The 23588-nt window shown below is 42.4% G+C and overlaps 1 protein-coding gene across 1 annotated transcript in view; it reads left to right on the top strand.

Moving 5' to 3' along the window:
- The window catches only part of cdkl5 (cyclin dependent kinase like 5), an 81941-nt gene that overhangs the window by 30747 nt on the left and 27606 nt on the right, over positions 1-23588 (top strand). The window contains exons 4-9 of the mRNA XM_063212180.1: positions 2607-2652; positions 6816-6952; positions 8630-8750; positions 10657-10716; positions 13392-13482; positions 21103-21292. Coding sequence (XP_063068250.1) covers positions 2607-2652; positions 6816-6952; positions 8630-8750; positions 10657-10716; positions 13392-13482; positions 21103-21292 — 645 coding nt within the window. The remainder of the gene's footprint in view (positions 1-2606; positions 2653-6815; positions 6953-8629; positions 8751-10656; positions 10717-13391; positions 13483-21102; positions 21293-23588) is intronic.

A 23588-nucleotide genomic window follows, 5' to 3' on the forward strand; every position in this document is an offset into this window, starting at 1 on the left:
GACCATGAAAACTGTGGTTCCTGACTATAGTATAACCCTCGTTTTGCTATGAAAACTAATGATGAAAACCATGAATAACCATGGTTAATTGTGGATTTCATGGTTACCCCAAAAAAGAAAACTATGAATAACTTGTGGGCTGTATGTGCGTGAGCAATACTAGTGGTGTGGACTGGAGTTGACTTTCCCAATTAGCAATGCCTCAGGGTTGATTGAAAATCAGGACTTCCGGGAGCTATTAAGTTTTCTCCACAAATTCTGCCACAGGCAATTTTTATGTCAACCAAATTCACAAATATATCTTTTTTGAAAGTTTTGAAAAAGTGTTAGACATGATATAATTAGCCATGAAAGTTGGAAGGAGAAAAGTGCTGCGTCAGCTGCCTGCCAAGGACACAGCTCATTAGCGCGCTAGGCTAGCACTCAGCTCCCACCACTGCTACTGGGCCCTTCTTCCGTGACGTCAGGCACCTTCGATCACTGAACATTTCAATGCATTCAAAGCAGGTATAAGTTGCAGGTGTACGATAATTATCATATTCATACCATAATTTTGTCATACCATCATTTTGTCTCTGTTTGATTAAAAACACATGATGTGTGATATTTGGTTTGGTTTGATTATCTCCTCCCAATAAAAACTCCAAAACTATATATAGCTGTCATTGTTTTTGGCCTCAAACCAATAGCTGTTGTTTATCTTGCATGGCTCCTAAATGCACCTTGTCTAACAAACCTTATGGTGAAAAGGGGCTAATGGCAGGCAGAGAGACGAAACCATTTTGGGAAGCTAAGCCACTTGGAGTGAAACTGTACACGTCCAAATATGTCCCGTGTCCCGCTCGCCAGAGTCACAACAAAAGTACTCATGCATCTAATTACACTCGGCTTCAATTTCAACACCGCAGACAGGGAGGGCAGAAGGCACAATAAGGGACGCCGTCTGTATGCGGGGCTTAAAAGTTGGACACAGGGGCAATGGCCACAGTACCCGGGGTCTTACCCTTCATGGCCTTATCTAGCCTACATATCTTGCCATTTAGCAGCCATGGGGTGAAAAGGTTGAGAGTTTTTTTTTTTATCCTGACCCCCTTCTTTCAAAGCGTCAGTGGAAAGTGTGACCGTTATGCTCCACCCTTGAGTGTGCTCTGAGGCGGAGAAAAGCAAGCCACCATTGACTCAAGTGATACAGTATAAAACACCTTTTTACCCGACCTGACCCACTCAGTGGCATTTAATTAGGACTGCATCATGAAAAAGACAAAGACATCAACCTACATGACATTAAAATGACAGCACAAGTTGTACAAAGCCGTAAAAAAAGTGATCGTATTCTCCTCCACATTTCTGTCATACTAGCTTGACCCATCACCAAGCATGGAGGGAGAGAGGAAGGGAGGGCAGAGCGTCAAGGGCGAGACTTCTAATGCGTTATCTGATCAAAACGGTTGACAGCTTTATCAAGGTCAAATTGTTTGTTTTGGCAAGCTTGTCACCTGGAGTATCAATCATTTAATCAGGTTGGATTTAGCTCACAGTAGATAATTGTGAGCGGATGCAGAGAGACACAGACAGAGAGAGAGAGAGAGAGAGAGAGAGAGGGGAGAGAAACGCTACTGCAGTCGTCTGTGAGTCTGTGATAAGCAGCATGAAAGCTGGACCACGTTGGGAGGGAAAAGAAAATGAAATGGCCTCCACACTGCATGCTGTCAGATTGAGAACCCGGTCAGCCTGTCAGACTTGCAGAGGCGCCTTTTCTATTCAAACCTGTACCGTTCCTCAGCCTCTCAACCATATTTATCATTCAGAGCTCGACCGGGAACGATAAACAGCCTGCGCATAATTATGGCATAGACCAATCCCTCACACAGCCCTCTGCTTTTCTATGACTTTACCGTTAGCTCAGTCCGCTGTCTATTCTAAAGATAGACCAATGGACCGCCCCATCTAAACGCTGAGCCGGTCTCTAAGGCAAAAGAAGCAAACAAAAAAACACCAGCATCAGTCCCTGAGGAATGTCATTCCACCGGGGAAATTGCCCGTTTGTCCCTGTTGGCATATTATACATATTGCTAAACGAGATTGCTGCTGCTGCTTGCCGCCAGTGTTGTTCTGTGGGCCTACCCCCTGAGGTACTGTAGGCTACCCAGGGCTGAGGCGCAAGACCCTTCCCTGCTAGGCTGAGGGAATTCAATACATCAGCTGACTTCAGCACCAAGGGATGCAGGCGCACAAAGGGACAGACACCCGCGGTCACAGCGGTTGCCGGGATAGCGGTTTGAAAAGCACGGCCTGATTCCACCTGCTCGTTAAGTATAAGTGGTTGGATTGGCCTGCTTCTACTCCCACACAGTCTTTAAAGAAACCTCACCTGTGGTAACAATAAGGGTCTCAATCGCAGAGGAATTTGACCAGCTATGCCATTTTCACAGCTTCTCATGCCAAGTATTTTTAGATAACGTGTTTTTGTTCCACACAAGCCTTTTTCTGATGCGAGTGACTTGACAACCTCAGAGGTCTCTTCTTATTGTAAAAAAAGATGGCAGTGAGCCATTTCTTTACACTTAAATCTAATCTCTTTTTTCTGCAATGTATCTGTTTTACAGGAGACGAAAGAGCTTGTGGCAATAAAGAAGTTCAAGGACAGTGAAGGTAAAAAGCTATTCTCTCTGGTTTTTTTTTGTCATTTTATTATTTAGATGGCTTCTGGGCCCTGAATTCTTTTTACTCAGAAGGAATTAGGCCTCAGAAGGAATGCCTCAGAATGCAATAAATGTTGGAATTTATATGCTCTGAGTAGATTTACGATCCCTCTGCTTTGTACTGTTCATTGGAATCCTCTTAATTGGAATGATTGGAATTTTATGGGAGCTCCTGGACACAGAGCTAGCCCACATCTCCCCATCTCATTTCTTAGAAGCACCATTTAATAGGCTGTATTCCATGCACACAGGCCAAACGGCGTGTCAATGCTTTCATGCGGTGTTGCTAATAAAGAACCATAGTTTAGAGATGACGTACTATTGATCTAGGGTGTTAAATTCATATGCTTCTCTTGATTAGTGAAAATTAACAGGTCACTCAACCAAAATGCCACCTTTGAAGCGAGACCTTAACAAAATGGTTGGTATGAATAGCCATGTCTTGGCGTGACAGTCTTAACAAAATTGTATAATACTTAATCGTACGGTCAGGCTTACTATATTCAGGGTGCAATTCGTTGGAAAACCAGAAGGGGGGATGTGTTTCAGATTGTTGGCAGTATCAATGAAAGTACATTAATCTGTGATTAAAATCATGTAGAAAAAGTGACAATATAAAGACCAGAAGAGGGGACAATCCCCCCCATCCCCCCCTACAAATCGCACCCAGACTATATTCAATAGTCATTGGGTTCTGTGATAGAACTGCATCGCATTCCTACAAAGGCTCAACATCTGTATTTCTGTATTGACTGCAAAAAAAGAGACAAATCTCTGCACACTGCACATTTCGCCATGTTGTACACCAGTGGTTCTTAACCTTTTTTCTTAATGCACCCCCTTACCTGTGCTAAAGACAAGCCGCGCACCCCCAACCCAAACTTCTACACTTGTATAAGTACTAAAAATGATTTTTAAGTGATTAATTGCAATGATTCTTGCTTAAGACTCTACACAATACAATGCCTTTACATGGGGACCAAAACATGCATTAGTTTGGTTTTGATTTGGACTAAATATAATGTTCACAAGCTGAGTTTTGGTCACAACCTCAACACAAACTAAATTCCGTGCACCCCCTGAAATCTCTGGTGCACCCCCAGGGGGTGCCCGCACCCCAGGTTAAGAACCACTGTTGTACACTGTAATAGAAAAAAAGAACTTGAGGGTCCTCTCATGTCTGTCGGCGTGAAGAGTAGTGGTGTGGATTGGCACTGCCCTCACGATCTGATTCGATCACGATTCGGGAGGTAGCGATTCGATTCGATTCGATTCTATGCCACCCGATCCGATTCAATTCTACAATGCATTGCAATGCATTACATTTCTACTGAAATGCAAAGCAAATGTTTAATCAGTCATGATGAGGCAATACAAGTAGTCAGATACAATTTATTGGCTGTTTTCGGTATCAGTCTGTATCAGTCTGTATCAGTCTTGCAATGTTTTGAAGTGCTTTTATTTAATTTAACATTCATTTGCTCTCGAAATGTCCATGGAAGTAATTGAAACTTAAAAAAATTGCCGGATAGATTCTGGATCGTCCATGACCCGCATTGGATTGCATCGCCGAATCGATCATTGTTGACACCACTAAGAAAATGCTTCTGCCACGGGCAAGGAGAAACATGGAGGGAAGTTAGTCCCTCACACAAACACTGCTGTAGCTACGGAAAAGCTACTGGAGACATAGCAGTTGGGGGTATGGAGGAGAGGGAGCACACTGTGTGCTCACACTCTCATCCAGCTTTTCTTATCTGCATAAGCATACAATTCCATTCAGTTCAATTCTTTATTCCAGACTAAGGATAGACCGATAAATATATCGGGCCGATATTGGATTTTTTTTAAAGTGTATCAGTATCGGCCGATACGCGTGTGGTTTTGACCGATACGCAATATTTATTATTTGATGTCATTCAGGTTTTTTTAAAAGCACCAAGACACTTTATTTTTTATTACTTGATTGTTAGATATTACTTGATTGTTAGAGTGGGTGTTTAAATGTTACAAGTCCTACCTCAATTTGATAATGTTAAAGGAATGTTTATTTTTAACTTGAGACCTGGGATATTTGTCATTTTTTAACCTTTTTTTTAACCCATATCGGCCCCAAATATTGGGTATTGGAAATCGGGTATCGGCCAAGGGGGATAAAAACAAAAAATCGGTATCGCATCGGCCATTAAAAAACCTGTATCGCTCCACCCCTATTCCAGACCCAGGGGGATCCATATCAAAGATACAGTATGGCAATGTTTGTTCATACAAACATCCTTTACAAGGAGAAACGTTTTCTAATGTTAAGGACAATGCTGTTTATTTATTGTAAATTTAGAAATGAGAAGGGATTACATCTCCACGAAGGTGAGGGCAGGTAATGACAGTTGTCAATCACTTGCAGGCCTTCTCCCGAACTATGTTTATAAATAAACAACATTTGTTATAAAGCTGTCTCCAAGTCAATAACTTCCATAAAACCGGTGCCTTTTGGTTTGGGATTTGTAAATCCTGACAAATCCATTCTAATTCCACCTTCAATACAAGGCCATTTAAATACAGGGGATTGCAGAGATTGGCACCACTGGGCAGAATAGCTGAGATTCCTGTTTGCACTCTAAACAATAGCAGGTTTTAAAAGCTCACACGGTTGTTGTGCCATGACTGTGAGTGTAGTCAGTTTCCCACCAAACAGCATTTAAATTGGTTGGTTGTTTTGTTGTTTGACTGTTTTGCCGATCTCTATGCAGAAGAGTTACCATCTTTTCAAAAATATTTTTGGGTTTGTTTGGACCTTTATTTGGATAGGACCGTGGGAGAGGACACAGTATGCGAGTGGGAGAGAGATGGGGGAAGATCAGGAATTGACCTCAGGCTGGAATCGAGCCTGGGTCCCAGGCAGAACAATGAAAAGGAAGAAAGGAGTTGCACACTGGAGCTGAATGCAAAATCAAAAACTGTATCAAACAAAGCCGAAAAAAGTAACTCTGATGATGGGCTAGACCCGAAACGTTTGTCCCTTGTCTGTCGGTTTTATTGTTTTTGATATTGCATTCAGCTCCAGTGTGCGACTCCTTTCTTCCTTTTCATTATACTGCTCTTGGAATTACGCACCGAGCAAAACGCTTAGGATAAGACATTGGCACGGACGCCACCCCACCATTACTTCCCAGGCAGAACAGGCAGAACGTTTGAGCCATGACCAAGGCCAGACGAGTACCCATTTTGATATTGAACCTGATTTAGACAGCAGCATCGTTACACAGTATGCTTGTCTATTACCATAGATCTACGTACTGTAGTTCACAGAAGAAGAGATGGCTTTCATCAGTAGCGAGTGAAGGTCAATGAACAGAGTTGTGATATTACTACATAGCCTTTTGGAGCTGATTAAAGGTCATGCACACAGGTGCAATGAACACTGTTCTCAAAGAATGAGCACGTTTGGAGGACATTGGTAGGATCCGGTTGCCAGGTCATTTTATTTGTTTAGCATAAATAAGTGGTCGCTCGCACACTCAGAACTTCATGCAGTACATTTAATGAGACCAACATTTCGGCTTACGCCTTCATCAGGGTCATCGTAAGCCGAAACGTTTGTCTCATTAAATGTACTGCATGAAGTTCTGAGTGTGCGATGACCATTCTTTTCATAAAGTTTACTATTGACCGCCGTACGCACCTCACATGGTGTGCGTTTATACTAAACCAAACAAAGATTTTGCATAAATAAAACCAATAGAATTGGCCGCAAAACAAATACAAGACTGTACGCACATACATGAACAGAGAAAGAAAGTGAGGAAATGAAAATGATCTACTGTGTGTCCAGTGATGGGAAACTTGGAATTAATTAATCTAGGACCACATATTCCTAATGACCTGATTGCCTGGTGGCATGATCACCTGGTTGAATTGGACAAGTAAAAACAGGCCGTTGTCACGTAAGAAATCACAGGAAGGGAGCAATGCCTTGTGCAGATATTGCTTCTTCCCTGCGTTGTTTTATTTCCTGTACCTGCATCTGCAATTGTTTTTTTGGGGGGGGGTTTCTTTTGAATGTACGCGTACCTCACACTCTTTTTCATCTGTTGTTCGCTCTCTTCCCTGTAGAAAATGAGGAGGTTAAGGAGACGACGCTGCGGGAGCTTAAGATGCTGCGGACCCTGAAGCAGGAGAACATCGTGGAGCTCAAGGAGGCGTTCCGCCGCAGGGGGAAACTCTACCTGGTTTTCGAGTACGTGGAGAAGGTCAGTGCGCGTCATCACCTTATGCTCAACTTTTGCCCTTCGTGAGAGAGTGGTCTAATCGTGCACGTTGGGAATTTGTTGAACCTGTGGGCACACAAAAGTGCATTTCCTAGCAACTGTATTTTCATACTGTAATATGGCTGTAATAAAACTTGGATTTGAACTTGATAAGTTCCAAAAATACTTAACTGTTTAAGAAACGAAAACGGCAAGTAGGGCTGCACAATTAATAGAAAATAATCGAAAATCGTGATAAAATCGTGAAATCGAAGTCGTGATTTCAATCGTGATTCAATCGTGGCAATAGTGACCTACCTTTGAGAGCGTCCTTGAAGCCAGAACATACTGACAGGCTGGTGTTTCTGGCCAGAAATCTGTCCACCTAAGTTTCATGCTATTGCCTTTACATAATTATTACAATTCATTTTATTTTGCTCATCCCGTATATAGTTCATTCTTGGTTATATTTCATCTTGTTATAATTTTCAAAAAATTCTGCAAACAAACAATAATCGTGATTAATAGTCGTGATCACGATTTTGACCAAAATAATCGTGATTATGATTTTTTCCATAATCGTGCAGCCCTAACGGCAAGTATTTTTGGAGCTTATACCCCAGTACATCAGTGGTCCCGCGGGCCAGATCCGGCCTGAGGCATGGTAAACATTTGGCCTGCCAAGAGGTTGGAACAAATGAAAACATATACTATGGGTGTGCTATCTGTGGCCATACAGTTGGGCATTTGGTTTGGCCCTCAGCCTCATTTGCGCTACATAGTTTGGTCCTTGGGGGGAAATAATTGGAGACCACTGCTGCAGTATAGTGTATAGCAGTGTTTCTCAACTGGTGGGTCGCGACCCAAAAGTGGGTCGCGGAAGGGTCATGGGTGGGTCGCGGAGCCTTGGTGTAAAAAAAAACGTAATTCTAAAAAAAAAAATCCAACTTTTCCTGCAACAATTTACCACTTTTATTTTGATAGGCTGGTGAACTCCGTGTCATCTGTTGTCATAGATACAATCTGAATGTTTATGCGAGATAGATAGCATGCAACCAGTCATTCTAGTCTTGTTTACATTTTGAGAATTGCATTGAATAGACTTGAACGCTCAAAATATTGGGTCGTGACCGAATGAGAGTGGAAAATGGTGGGTCCCAAGACTGTTCCAGTTGAGAACCTCTGGTGTATAGTATAGAGACTACTCTCTCACTTGCACTTGCACTTGCCCTTGCAATTTCTAGTGAGAACGATCCTGCAAAGCAACATGGGATTTCCACTACACTCTCACCCTAGCTGCTACAATTGTCTGGCAGCAGGATTACTGCATTTGTGGATGTGCGCACCCGTAACTTTCTGAAAATGTTTTGTCCTTACTCATATATCCACATGTTTTATGCCTCAACTGTCTGCCTGTCTGCTATGTGGTAATAAGTGCTTTCATTCCCCCCCCAGTTTTTTATGTTGTCTATTTAAAACAGACAATGCACATAATTGAACATTTTAAAACTTTAAAATAAAGGCATCTGTTAAAGGTGCCTTTATTTTTTGAACTCCCATGGCACGTCTGTGCAACAACTCTTAATTCACCGCACCAAAACAACATAGCAGCTAGTCTAATCAAGTCATGCAAGACATTACCAAATGGGCATTCCCTGTCTCTATTGTGGTGTGTTGCAGAACATGCTAGAGCTTCTTGAGGAACAGCCCAACGGTGTACCGCCTGACAAGGTGCGGAACTACATCTACCAGCTGATCAAGGCAATCCACTGGTGCCACAAGAACGAAATAGTGCACAGAGGTGAGTGGCTCTCCACCGTTTCAGCCACACTTACACGGGCCATTACTATTATTTTGCTAGTGGTTGCTAGTGCAGGGGGAAAAATGTTCTGAAGGGCTATGGGCAGCCTAACCCGAACTATACTATCAGAATGGACATGCTGTGAGAGCATGAAAGCCATTGAAATGGTAATAAGGAGAGTATGCAAGGGTGAACTGTGCTAGACTGAAAATGCAGGGCACAATATGTATCAGAATATTGTGTAATGATAGGTTTTTCTAAAATATACTTCGGTAACACTTTCTATGAAGCCCATATCTATAGCGCATTATGAGCGCATTTATAACAAATTATAAGGCACATTATAATTACTTACAACGCATTACGACTACACCCATGATGTTTCATGATGCTTTATGTTAACAGTAATGAATAACCATGAATCTAGCTCATAATGCTTTATAAATCCAAGGGTATTATGAGTGCTCATAACTGGATATAAACTACAGGCTGCCTGATGGGGCTTACAGTACATTATGATGCATTATATATGTGCATTATACAGTGCATTATAGATGCACCCATAAGAACTTCACTTAACTTAGAGCACACATTGACGACTTATGATCTCACATGAAACATTATAGCATCCTTATGACAGTTTATCATCCAGGTCTGTGCATAGAGGGGTATAGGCACTCATAATGTACTATAAGCCCCATCAGGCAGCCTGTAGCTTATAGCCAGTCATGAGCACTCATGACACCCTTGGATTTATAAAGCATTATAAGCTAGATTCATAGTTATTCATAACTGTTTATATAAAGCTAAATGAAGTATTATGAGTATAGTCATAATACGTTGTAAGTAATTATAATGTGCATTATAATTTGTTATAAATGCGCTTATAATGTTGTTATAAGTAAAGTGTTACCTATACTTCCTATTAATATTGTTTTGTGATGTTTAACACTTACTGGATTAGTAAAACACAGCCCATATAATTTAAGATTGATGATTCCATCATGTCAATGACCAATTTGTGAAGTATTACTAAAGACGGTGTGTAATGTTGCTGTAGTGTTGTCCTGTGGTAATATATTTTTTAAAACGAATAGTTATGATAAGTGTTGCACTGTTGGAGCATTGCACATTAAAATGCCACTAGTCAATATTTTCATTGTTTGTTAACCATTACTTTTGCTGTATTTTGTTTATAAGTAGGCTACAGTATGTTATCTCTAAAGTATACACATACAGTACGTATCTACAAATATAAAAAAAGACTGAGGCTATTTGGCAGACAGAATGATGGGTAGGCTGACAGAAAGTGATAAAGTTCTACCTAAACAGAATTAGTTGTTCCTACCAAAAAATGATTTAATGCGCCCTCAAGCTCTCATTATTATATTTTCAGTGCAGGTGCAGGCATTTTATAACAAGCAACGGTAATCCTGAAAGAAAATTTGAAATACCTTGCTGACTAAAAATTGACTCACTATTCTTAATGTTTTTCTTTTGAATGAACAAGTGCTTTATTCCAAACGATAAGTCCTCTTTTTTATATAAATCTAGGACTGTGTAGAAACTGTCTTTGCAAGTGTTTTTTTCAAATGCACCTTTTTTGCTTTGTGAGGTACTGTATAGGAGGGATTTTAACCCATTGTGTCCTGGAGACACATATACGCTGCATTCAGGTTCTTGAGATTTGAGCTGTTTTATTAAAAAACTGGGTAAGTTAGAGCTGAACGAACATATTTTAAGGCAAAAGGAGGGTCCTAGCTTTTACAGGTAAATGTAACTCATTTCATGTGTTGTATGTTCTGCAGAGGCTTAGATATTTAGGATTTAATAGGCAGAGGGCACCTTTTACCAAAAAGGGCTTAGGACAAAATGGGTTAATTCAGTGCTCTCTGAATTTCTGCAGATATAAAACCAGAGAATCTTCTCATTAGCTCCAATGACGTTCTGAAGCTGTGTGATTTTGGTAAGTTCACACATCACACTTGTAACTGTAATGTTGCACTGTAAATGTGTATGTATTTGTGTACAAGCACGTGTGTGTGTGTGTGTGTGTGTGTGTGTGTGTGTGTGTGTGTGTGTGCGTGTGTGTGTGCGTGTGTGTGTGCATGCGAGCGTGCGTGCATGCGTGCGTGCGTGTGTTGTACTATAAACTGTGGGACATGTGGACTTGGCCCAGCAGTGTCGTGACTCATTGGCCTTCTGTGTGTGTTTTAGTCTCACACTCCAGACTGCCAGCGTACCATTAGCACTCATCATGACCACATGACACACACACACACACACACACACACACACACACACACACACACACACACACACACACACACACACACACACACACACACACACACACACACACACACACACAAGCACACACAAACACACACACACACACACACACACACACACACACACACACACACACAAGCACACAAGCACACGCAAACACAAAGGGATTTTAAAAAGTCAAATGTCTCTCTATCTCTTTCGCTCTCTCTCTCGCTCGCTCTCTCATGCACACAAACACACACATAAAGTACTACACACACACACTGAGAGAAAAAGAAAGAGAAACAGAGGGGGGGATCGTTTTGGCCACTACCGGTGTCGTTCTCCTCACCTCCCACTGCTGTTTCTTCCCGGCCAAAGTGCTCTCCGCACTCTACTCTATTGCCACAGCACTATCACGGTGCAGTAGTCGCCATGACTGCTGTGCTGACATTCTCTTCAAATGGGGAAGTTGACTTCTTGTGTCTCCAAACACAGAGGTTGTCAAACTGACTTGAGCAAAAAAAAGAAAAAAAGCTTGTGCCTGCAAAATTCCTTGTGTTCGTTGTAAGGATCTGACCACTGATCCTCACGCTATTCCCCAGAAAGTTGGATATACTCAACCGGAAAGTGCTATCCTTGGTTTATTGGTGTGCTATCCTTGGTTTATTGGTGTGCTATCCTTGGTTTATTGGTGTGGAGGATAAAGCATGACAGAGTTGACACTAACTGTACTAGTAGGTGAACAGATTCAAATATGTATCTTGTACGTGTCGGGAGCTACAGAAACACATCGGCACCGCAAGGTGTACCCAGCGAAGGTCAAAAGGTCGAGAGGGCAAGTTGTGATGTCATCACAGGGTGATCATTACACCATTATGCTCATATTACAGGTGCTTTCAGCTACTAGCTCACCTACCCAGCTAAATACAACAGTTACAGGCCTACTTCTACTCACCTCCCCTGATCTCCCCTTAGCGATGTAGCAATGTTTCTTTTTTTCCAGACTGGCTGTTAAAGTAAGACTTCTAATTTACCTTTGAAGGGGCTTTTAAAAAAGTTGAATCACCATTCTGTATCAGTGTGACTAAATGGTCACCATGACAACTCTATAAACAGTTTTTTTGAGTTTTGAATCCTTCATTGAGATAGGGCAGTCAAAAATGGTGACAGGAACTGAGTGAAAGAGAGACAGGGGAGAATCGTGAAATGACCTCTGGTCAGAATCGAACCCGGGAACCCGGATTTATGAGACAGTGCCTCAGCCTACTTGCCCAGCTGAGGTGAAGCAGAGCTCAGCTCTGCTGCTCAATGCCCCGCCCCATTCTACTTCTGATTGGCTGAAATACTTGCCTGGTTACCACCAGACCTAATCACAAGTGAGATTAGGTCTGGGGAGCTGCCTACTGTAAATTCCGTAGGGGGCAGAATACTTGGCTATTATGACACATTGCCCTGCTCTCTGATTGGACAGAGAAACTGTAAAGGTCGGAATGCTTGGCCATTATGACACACCCGTCCCTCTCTCTGATTGGACAGAGACAGGGACCATGATCTTGTCCGTTATGAGTCATCCTCCCCAGACTGTCAGATCAATACGATTGTGTAGAACTAAAGGCAGTATGGTTCCCATGCTATCAGCCCACTGAGACATGGCACCTCCATTATGACAACTCTTCTACACAAATCACCCGTTAGGTGACTGGTCCACTTTTCTTCTCAGATGCAATAAAGTAGCTAATCATTTATTTTGGTAGACTCTGTATATGCATATTATATACAATTTTATCATGGATACAAGCAGGAGATAAAATGGTATGACGACCTTTGAGGTGACGAGTTCTGTGTAAATAACAACTGTGTGAGAAGGCTCCCACTCTGCCATTATTTCCATGGACTTTCCGTCATCATCCGCCATTATTCTTCATTTCCATAATTATAGTTGACATTATGAACACAATGGATGATACAGGCTTATTATCATTCTCTGCTCCACCTGCTGGTGTAGATAAGTGTCCCTTTAAGAAACGCAGTCTGAAGCTTCTTGACTTTTATTTATAAATAGCAAGCCTTTCACACATTGTTGACAAGACGGGAGGAGGGGGAGTGCGTCTGGGGGTGTGGAGAGGGGGTGGGTGGGGGGGGGGGTGGGGGGGGAGATGAATGACTCATTTCTACTTCCTGCAAGAGAGAAGCCGACAGAGAGAACTCATATATGGGCCTCCACCACCACACGCTTTTGTTTCACCTCAAAGTGACTTGTGTTTGTTTGACACGTTCCTTTTTTATTTGTGCCCCACCACTCTCACCGCTTCCCTTATTAGTTAATCACCATAAACATTGTTTGCTCTCTCCTGTCTTTTTTTGCAGGGTTCGCGCGTAACCTCTCGGAGGGGAATGACGCCAACTACACGGAGTACGTGGCCACCAGGTGGTATCGCTCACCTGAGCTGCTGCTGGGGTAAGGGGACAGTGACATTTTTGTTGTTGTTGTTGCTTTGTTGGTCTGACCTATTGTGCACTGACTATTTAACAGTAGCCTAACTTAGTTCACAACACTTTGGTCTTTACCATTATTTTATTCATTTCATTTGTTGACATAACAGTTTGGCGTATGATTGACAGGTCATTGAAAAATAGCCTTTTTCGGTCTTTGACCATTTTTGTTTGATTTCTCTGATGCGCCTTCATGGAATGGTGGCGGTATGGGAGGTGTCCCTGGTCCTCGGATGGGTTAAGAAGACATGATACAGGAAGATATGCATTTGCACCCCATTATCGAGGGCTAACCTGACTCTCAACAGATAAATGGGTTCCGCCTTGCTCCTCCAACATTCATCTGGAGCTACAGTGTAGGCGTAGGGCTATTCAATTAGAATTTCATCTGGGCCATATTTCGAAACCAAGAACTGCAGTCGGGCCGCACATTTTCAGACATCACAGCCACTGAAATGACACTTAAAATCAGTAGTCCACAAACAAATTTTAAACATGTTCCTCTAACCTAAAACTTAACCACATTGAATGTGAATGTATAAGACAAGCAGAAGATTCACAAGCAAATAATGTGTTGTACTGCAGTAACAAAACTGAAATGTAGGCTATACCGCTTCAGTTGGGGGCCTTGCCTGGGCCACATGTGGACTGCATCTGGGCCGCATGTGGCCCTCGGGCCTCCAATTGAATAGCCCTGGTGTAGGCGTAGGTCTGTGAAGGTGTGGTTTTATCAGAAAAACCTTGCAGGTCATTGGGGAAACACTTGTCTGACATTTGTAATGAGGTATTACTTTCTCACTGAGTCGAAAAATACAGTTGAAATTACAGAATCAATGTCGATGAGTGAGTCCATGCGAGCGGCCATAGTTGTCTGAAACAACTGCCGTGTTTAATTTATCTTACCCTCCTCCACTATGCTTACATTTGGACTATGTCACATCTCTAAAAATCCAGCGATCCTGCATTTTGGTTCAGGAGCAGGCCTAACCCGAAGGTCCTCCAGATGTTTAAAGATCTGAAACTCCTATGCACAGCCAGGTTCCAGGTGCTGGTGAAGTGCAGTCATCAGTAATCCATAAGTAAAGAAGAAGGATCACCACACACTGGTGGACTTCGTTTTGCTGTTTTTTATTTAGGTGAACAATGCATTTCGCATTGCACACGTTGTTCACCTAAATAAAAAACAGCAAAACTAAGTCCACCAGTGTGCGGTGATCCTTCTTCTTTACTATGTCCTCCAGACCTTTGTTTGAACTCACAGAGCTGAGGGGAACCACACAAGGGTCTGATGAAAGTCAGGCCAGGTATTGAGGACCAGGTAGAGTAAGGGTGAATCCCAATCCCAAGCCCTATGCCGATCCCTTTTGTCTCCGTTTTGCGCGTCCACGTGTAGGCGTAGTGGCATCCCGATTCACGTTCAGACAGCTGGGTAGGGGTGCGCGAACCGCTCCGTGCAGAGATTTTCCGACACCACATTCCGTCCACGGAGGACTTCGACTCATTTGAACTCATTTGAAAATTGGTGGCAAACCACGACACCCACAACAGCATACAATTTTAAGTATTTTCGCCACAATTGACTGTTTTGAAGTGGTAATAATTATTCCATTATACTAAGCTTAACATTGTCCTAATGTGTGATGGCCCTTTTCTCCGTGAAACGCACATGAAAAAAAATCCTCATTAACGTCAACCTAATGCATGGAATTAGTGACAGCTGTGAGTGTCATTCCTTGACTGTTGAAGGGATATCCCAATTTGTAGTGGTTGCGTTTCAAGCCCTGCACCTTACAGCACTGGTCTCCAAACTGCGGCCCGCGGGCCAACTGCGGCCCGCGGGCAGCAAATTTCTGGCCCGCCATGAGGTCCTTAAAAATGAAACCATAAATGCGCCTATTTGTGGCCATGCGCGATTTTCGATCACAAAAACGTCAGTCATCTCTCCTAAGCATTCACAAACAGTTAAATCTTATAATAACAGTCTCATGACAGACATTGACAATGAGGGAAAATGGTGAAGTGCAATCTGACAGAATCTGTTGTCTCCTAGACATCTAGACAAGCCGTTATTTATCATTGCGTTTACCTCGGTCATCAGACCATTCGCAATTGTGCGGTATCGAAGCACTCTCCTCTCTTCTGGTTGAAAATGAGGACAATTCTCTCCTTCCCTATTTTTATGTATTTAGCAGGCCAGATACATTTTGTCTTTTGTTTACTCACATTTAGTGAAGTTTGAAGTATCATTTATGCAAGGTAGTAGCCTACATGTAGTGACGTTAACGCAATTCAAGCTCCAGAGAACAGTCGTTACCAAAAGAAGGGAGGACAAAAACGAAACCAGTTCCTTTAAAATGTCTTGGAAATATAGGTAGAAGATTAGCTGAGTATTCCTGAAGGTCAACGTTGCTGGGTGCAGCCTGCGCGCCGCGGTGAGCCGCGCCCTTTCTATTAAACCTGGAGAGTCATGAGGCGCGAAGCGCACAGTTATTTAAGCCAAGTCGTCAGAGTTTTCTCAACTCTCTTCTGTTTGCAGATGTAAACGATTCTCCTTTGCTTCTATTGTATGTCTTTGTTATATCAGTTTTGCTTTGTATTGCACTCGTAATATTGAAGGTCTGGCTGACCGTATCTGTAGGCCTATTTCTGTATCGCACGTGTATAACTGTATCGCATTCCTAATTTAGCCTATCTGAAGGCGCCACGGGAGCATCTGAGAACAGTAGGCTACCTTGCTCCACCCTACCCCTAACTCGAATTTCAGAAATGTCCAGGAAACATACGTAGGCTAGTAGTTAGGCAGAATAGGGTTTAATATTCCTGATGGCCCACCTTATCTCCCCGACAGCCCCGACGGTGAGCGTGTTTCCCTCTGTTCAACCAGAAGACTCTTGAGCGCTCAGTTATGCAGTTAGAGCACTCTGTCCTCTGTTAAATGTGGACGATTCTCCTCCCTTACCTCTTTGCATTTTAGCTGGCGTACTGTAGTAGCCTATTCTAAATGTGGAGGATATTTTTCCCCCGTAGTTTGGTAGGGGCGCGTTATGCGAGATCAGTTGAGCAGAGAATGCATGATACATCGGGAATGCGTTGGAGGAAAACTAATATGATTTTCGAAAACGACCGCAATAAAGAAATATATAGACGAGCATTCATGGAAACTAACTATTTCATCTGCCTGGGTGCCACCTGTGGCTTGGGCTTGCGTCTTTTCTGTTCAGGCAGAGGTGAGATGCAGCGCACCAGTTCAATGAGATTTAATCGCTATGGATCGCTTTTGTTCCTCGACCGAATTGGGATTTTAGCGCACATTGACCTATATTTGTTTTAGGTCTTGTCATGTAGCCTAAATCTCTCTCTTCCTCCCTCCCTCCGTGACTGAAGTGGCTCTGCTGGAGAGCACGTTCAGCAGTTGAACATGCATTCAGCAGTTGAACGTGCTCTCTCTCTCTCTCTCTCTCTCTCTCTCTCTCTCTCTCTCTCGTTAACCTGTCCACAGTTGGTCTTTATTTACATTCCTCCCTGGCACTATATTGCAACAGCTAATACTAATATTTTAATATTTCAACAGTGTTTCTATTATTTATTTGTATTATTATTATTATTTTTTTAAATTATTATTTTTATTTATTTATTTATTTATTTGGGGGGGGGGGGGGTCTGGCCCGCGGCCTCGCTTGCTCTACATTATTTGGCCCTTGGGAAAAGTTAATTGGAGACCACTGCACCTTACAGCTTCATTGGAAAGCATGAGGGGCATGGGGAAGACGTAGGGATAGGGGTAGAGATTAGTAATGGGAATGGCCCGAAGTACAGTGCTAGTGAAATGGAGGATTGAAGGGAAGAGTGATACTGTTCAAGAAGTCTTCATGCATGACAGGGAGACGGGCAGGATGGATTACATCTGTGAGGGAGAAATGAGAAAGTAATTCCGCTGTCAGTCACTCCATATTCTAATCCCAAACGATGTTTAAAAATACATTTATTGACGGGACATCAAGCATAAAGCATTTGATTGGCAGACAGTGAAGAGTGGGAAAGACAGAGTGGCAGACCGTAGCTTACTCAAGCTTGCCTCCCCACAATGGGGCATTACCTACTTCAGTGGTGTCAACGCTTGAACTATTGTGTCACTGTTGCAGCCCCACAACAACAGTGACATTTTTGTTGCCGGTAACACTTTACAATAACGTCCTATTCACAGCTTTATAAACACTTTATTAACATTTAATAACAATTAACATTTAACAAAGCATTTACAAATGTTTGTAAATGAGTAATAACCAAACTATGACTGCACAGTGGAGTGGGAATCAACTTCTACTGTGTAAGTTTTATGTGGTTTCATGCCATCTGGTCTTTGGAGGACAACCTTCCAGGACTGCTGCGACTGCACTGTGTCTGCTGTGTTAGCATAGTATTCCTTGCCCATTTATAAACATTTGTAAACATTTTGTTGATAATTAGTTAACCTCACCGACCTCACCTTTCTCTGGGGACTCAGAGGTCGACACATGTATATGTGTGTATGTGTATTTTGAAAGCACTTTGAGACAACTTAAGTGGTGATATTGCGCTATATAAATACAGGTTGTATTGTGTATTGTATTGTATGTTCTCCTTTTCAACCACATCCAACTGAAATCATGAATTAAAAGTTCAACTGGCAATGAGCATCAGTACTTCTCAAACAGAAATGTGTGTATTTTTCATGTTTCACACAGACATTTTCACACAGCCAATTATCACCCACATAAAAGTTGCAAATGGGTGCAATGTCAAGACGTTCAAGTTCAAGTCAAGGCAATGATGAACAGTGATGCACGAAACATCACACAGCAATAAAATGAATTGAAGAGTAAATTGCCTTTACTGCATATAACAACCACTGCAGAAGAATTCCAATAGCTGCACAAATACTATGATTGGTGATGATTGGTTCATATGAGGACTTCAAACTAGCTTGATACCACTGTCTGAGGTTGTCTTACTCCAACGTCCACTCTCATCATCACCTTCCCACTGCAAATGAACCAGGATATTTTTTCTCCTTCTCTCTCCCTCTCTCTCTCTGTATCTGTCTCATTCCCCCTGTCCTTTTCTCTCTTACTGTCTCAGAAAATTCTTGGTATTTGAATTCCGCCTACGCAAATATTCTCAGCCTCCATCTCGTTGCCTCCCAGCTCAAATATGTGTCTTCCAAAACAGCCTCTCCACATCTCTAGCTCTCCTGCTTCCTCCTTCACCCATTCTCTCTCTCTCTCTCTCTCTTTCTCTCTCTCTCTCTCTCTCTCTCTCTGACACACACACACAGTCTTTCTTTATCGGCTTTCCCTTCTGTCCACTGCATCCCACTCTCCATCCATCCATCTCTCTCTCTCTCTCTCTCTTTCTCTTTCTCGCTCTCTCTCACTCTCTCTCTCTCTCTCTCTCTCTCTCTCTCTCTCTCTCTCTCTCTCTCTCTCTCTTCCTCTTCATTTCTCTTTCCTTTGCTGGCTTTGCATCCCTGGCCTGGCCTTAATCTGATTGCGGTGTACAGCAGACACTGATCCATCGTTTCGGTGCGGCCACACATCCCGGCTGCCAGGGAGGGCAGAGCGCTTTGATCTGAATCCTCAGTCAAATTGGAAATAAGGAACTCACAGTGGGGTCCTCTATCTTTCTCCCTGTCTCTCTTTCTCTTTTCTTCTTTCTTTCTCTCTCTCTTTCTTTCTTTCTTTCTTTCTTTCTTTCTTTCTTTCTTTCTTTCTTTCTTTCTTTCTTTCTATCTTTCTCTCTCTCTCTCTTTCTCTCTCTCTCTCTCTCTCTGTCTTTCACTGTGAAGGTTATACATCGTTCAGACATACAGTATTCGAAAAGAAAATATTGTAGGGGCATGAAATTCACAGTTTTTATCACTGGATGGATTGATGAAATAGGACTTTAAAGAGGATTTAAATGGTGGAATATCATTTTGAACACACAAGAACTACAACTCGTTGGATTGATATGCAATGTAGGAAAGAAGTTCAAAGATCTGCATATTTTGTCTCGACAAAACTAAGGAGTATGATAAGACACATGTTTTAGGTGCTTGTTTTACAAATGCATCTTTATCCATATGAAGCTATTTATATAAACATTTCCATTCTGGACTCTTTCCTTCTCTGTGTTCCTAGAGCCACATGGGAAGGTGTTAGACATGTGGCCAAGGGGGTGCATTCATATCAGGCCTTTAACAGCATAATAGGATAAAGCCTGTAGAATATCCATAATAACTACATTTTTTTCTATTTAAGAAATATATAAGACATAGTGTATAAATTGAGCATAATGAAATACGTACATGTTTAGGATATATGTTTTAGAAATACCTTTTCCATATTGAAACTGTATAGGGAATGTTTGTACAGTATAGAGCATAATAGCACACATGTTTAGGATACTGTATGAAATATCAAAAATACCAGCATCTTTTTCATATACTGTATGGTCTTTATATTCATACTGCCCTCTCTGTCTTCCTACTGCCCCATATGACATGGCAGTGGACATGGTGCATGTCATAATAGGGCACATGTTATCCAGCATATTTTTTGATATAAAGGCTGGATTTCCATACTGTACTCTCCCCTTTGCTGCCTTCCTGGTGCCCCATGGCATGGTGGTGGACAGATTATAAACCAAAATTGGATAGATGTTTAGGATGCATGTTTGTAGAAACACCAGCATCTTTTTCCATATGAAACTGTACTGCCCCTGTCCAGACTGTCCATATAAAGTCTATTTTCATACTTTACTATCTCTGTCTGTATAAAGACTGTGCTATAACTGCACAAGACTGTACTATCAGCTCCTTTTGTCTTAATAGCGCCCCATACGAGAAGGCGTTGGACATATTGTGTAGGCATAAAAGGATACATCTTTAAGATGTAGGCTACTATGCTGCACTGTCTCTGTGTATGCTATTCATATTAAGACTATAGCCTATTTTCATGTTGTCCCATCCCTCTCCCTTGTCTTGTCTTGCTAGCGCCCCATATACACTGTCTCTGTCTATGCTATATATATAAAGACTGTATTTTCGTGCTGTCCTTTCCCTTTCCCTTGTCTTGTCTTGCTAGCGCCCCATATACACTGTCTCTGTCTATGCTATTCATATTAAGACTGTATTTTCATGCTGTCCTATCCCTCTCCCTTGTGTTGTCTTGCTAGCGCCCCATATGGCAAGGCGGTGGACATGTTGTAAGGCAAAAAAGGATACATCTTTAGGATGTAGGCTACTATGCTGCACTGTCTCTGTCTATGCTATTCATATAAAGACTGTATTTTCATGCTGTCATCTCCCTTTCCCTGTCTTGTCTTGCTAGCGCCCCATATGGCAAGGCGGTGGATATTGTAATGTAGGATACATCTTTAGGATGTTGTTGGCTACTATGCTTCGCTGTCTCTGTGTATGCTGTTCATATTAAAACTGTATTTTCATGGTGTCCTCCTATCCCTTTCCCTGTCTTGTCTTGCTATAGCGCCCCATAAACAGTTTCTGTGTATGCTATTCATATAAATGCTGTCCTATCCCTTTCCCTGTCTTGTCTTGTCTCGCTAGCGCTCCCTATGGCAAGGCGGTGGACATGTGGTCAGTGGGGTGCATCCTGGGCGAGCTGAGCGACGGGCAGCCGCTGTTCCCGGGCGAGAGCGAGATCGACCAGCTCTTCACCATCCAGAAGGTGCTGGGCCCGCTGCCGCCCGAGCAGATGAAGCTCTTCTACAACAACTCACGCTTCCACGGCATGAGGGTGAGTGAAGCCCGCCCGGCATATTGTATTGCATGAAGCATGAAGAAGCTTTAGACGCCATCTGATATTTAGTATTTTATAGAAAATAAGGTAAGCAAAGAGTGAGAAAAGACACATTACATTCAAATGAAGCTCCGGATATTAAGCGTTTTGTAGAAAGTCATGATCAAAGATACGTGCTGATGTGAAACTGTAAAACAGCTCACACTTTCGTAGCATACAAGAAGAAGCGGTAGTCGGCATGTGTGTGAGTGAAGCCTGGCATATTGCATGAAGCATGAAGAAGCATTAGACGCCATCTATTTAGTATTTAAATTTAGTATTTAAAAAAGGAAATTAAGGTAAGCAAAGAGTGAGAAAAGACACAGTACATTCAGATGAAATTCTGCTACTGCAACGCATGCTTCCACGGCATGAGGGTGAGTGAGTCGTCTGATATTCTGGATACTAAGTATTTTGTTGAAAAGAACACGATCAAAGACACATGCTGATGAAGCTGTTAAAATTGTGGATAGAACACATTTAGTATTTTATAGAAAATGAGGTAATCTTGTCCTCAGTAAAGATACCTGCACACATGCAAATGAAGCTCCGGATATTAAGCGTTTAGTAGAAAATCATGATCAAAGATACATGCTGATGTGAAACTGTAAAACAACTCACACTTTCATAGCATGAGAGTGAGCAAGGCCCGCCATACAAAAACGAGCGGAAGTAGGCATGAGTGTACGTGAAGCCCGGCATATTGCATGAAACAAGAAGACGCATTAGAAGTCATCTGATATTTAGTATTTTAACGAAAATGAGGTGAGAGTGGGAAAAGCGTAATTTGTCTTTCTAATCAAAGCGTATCTACAACAACTCGTGCTTATACGGCATGAAGGGGAGTGAGTGAGGCCTGGTGTACATTATATGAAGCATGAGGAAGTCCTTGAACTCTATCTGATGTTCTGGATAGAGCACATTTACCATATAATTGTATGGAGTATGAGTCCAATCGAGGCTCTTGCATGGCATGAGGGGTGAATGAGGTCCAGCACTTCGTAAAGCTTGAAAGCGTTAGAAGTTGTCTGATGTTGTGCAACTTGTTTTTGTCAATTAAAGTAAGATGGACTTCATTTGGAGTAATAATTGCATTACACTTACACTTACACTTACACATTATGTACTGAAATGAATTCCGGTGTAAAAAGTATGCTGAGGCGGGGAAGGAGGTCAGTTAAGTTTTAAGTATTAAGAGTTCATTATGCGTATAGTCTGAGGAAAAAAAGGTTTGGGTGCCTTTCATCCAAGGTGTCTTACAGTTATTTAGGTGTATGGAGAATCCGGGAGTAATGTGGGAGACAATATTTTGCTTAAGGGCACTTCAGCCATGGATGAAGATGCAGCAGAGCCCTGGTAATTCACGTCCTCCAGCCCAATTTTTCCTAAGAGGAGATTCAAACCTACGACCATTCAATCTCACAACCAACTCCTTAACACTTTGGCTACAGCTGACCTATCAGGGTTCATAGGGATTCCATAGGGACCCAAACAGTAACGGGCAGATGGAAGTCAATGGAGTCAGACAGTAAAGCAAGCTCTCCTTTCCTAATCTCTAAAAATATGCATATCCACCATGGAGAATCGAGAGCTCCATGTGCACCATTCTTCCTCTCCGCCATCCACCCTCCAGCCATCTCTACCTCCCTCTGCTTTCGTCTTCTCCGTTTTTTGGGTTTGTTTGGTTTTCTTTTTTTCTTTTCTTGGTGGTCATCCTCGTCCTTCTCTTTCTCGTCTTCTCGTGGCTCAGCTCTCTGCCATCCATCCATCTTCTGGCCCTCCCTTCCTCCCTCAGTCTGTCTCCATTTCTCTTACTGCGCCGTATGTCTTTTTTTGGTTTGATTGGGTTTTTTTCTCTTCTCACTATCCATCCATCTTTTTTCTATTCCTCATACAGTATTTCTCCTCTCCTCTCCTCGCCTCCTCTCTTTTTCTGTCATACTGCTCCTCTTCTCTCCTCTCCTCTTCTCTTCCCTCCTCTCGTCTCCTATCGTCTCCTCTCCTTTTCTCTCATATCGTTCCTCTTCTCTCCTCTCCTCTTCTCTTCCCTCCTCTCGTCTACTATCGTCTCCTCTCCTCCTGTTCTCTCATATCGCTCCTCTTCTCTCCTCTCCTCTCCTCCTTTTCTCTCATACTGTTCCTCTTCTCTCCGCTCCTCTTCTCTTCCCTCCTCTCGTCTCCTATTGTCTCCCCTCCTCCTGTTCTCTCATATCGCTCCTCTCCTCTTCTCTCCTCTCCTCTTCTCTTCCCTCCT

Source organism: Engraulis encrasicolus, chromosome 12 (assembly GCF_034702125.1).
Source record: "Engraulis encrasicolus isolate BLACKSEA-1 chromosome 12, IST_EnEncr_1.0, whole genome shotgun sequence".
NCBI classification, from domain to species: Eukaryota; Metazoa; Chordata; class Actinopteri; order Clupeiformes; family Engraulidae; genus Engraulis; species Engraulis encrasicolus.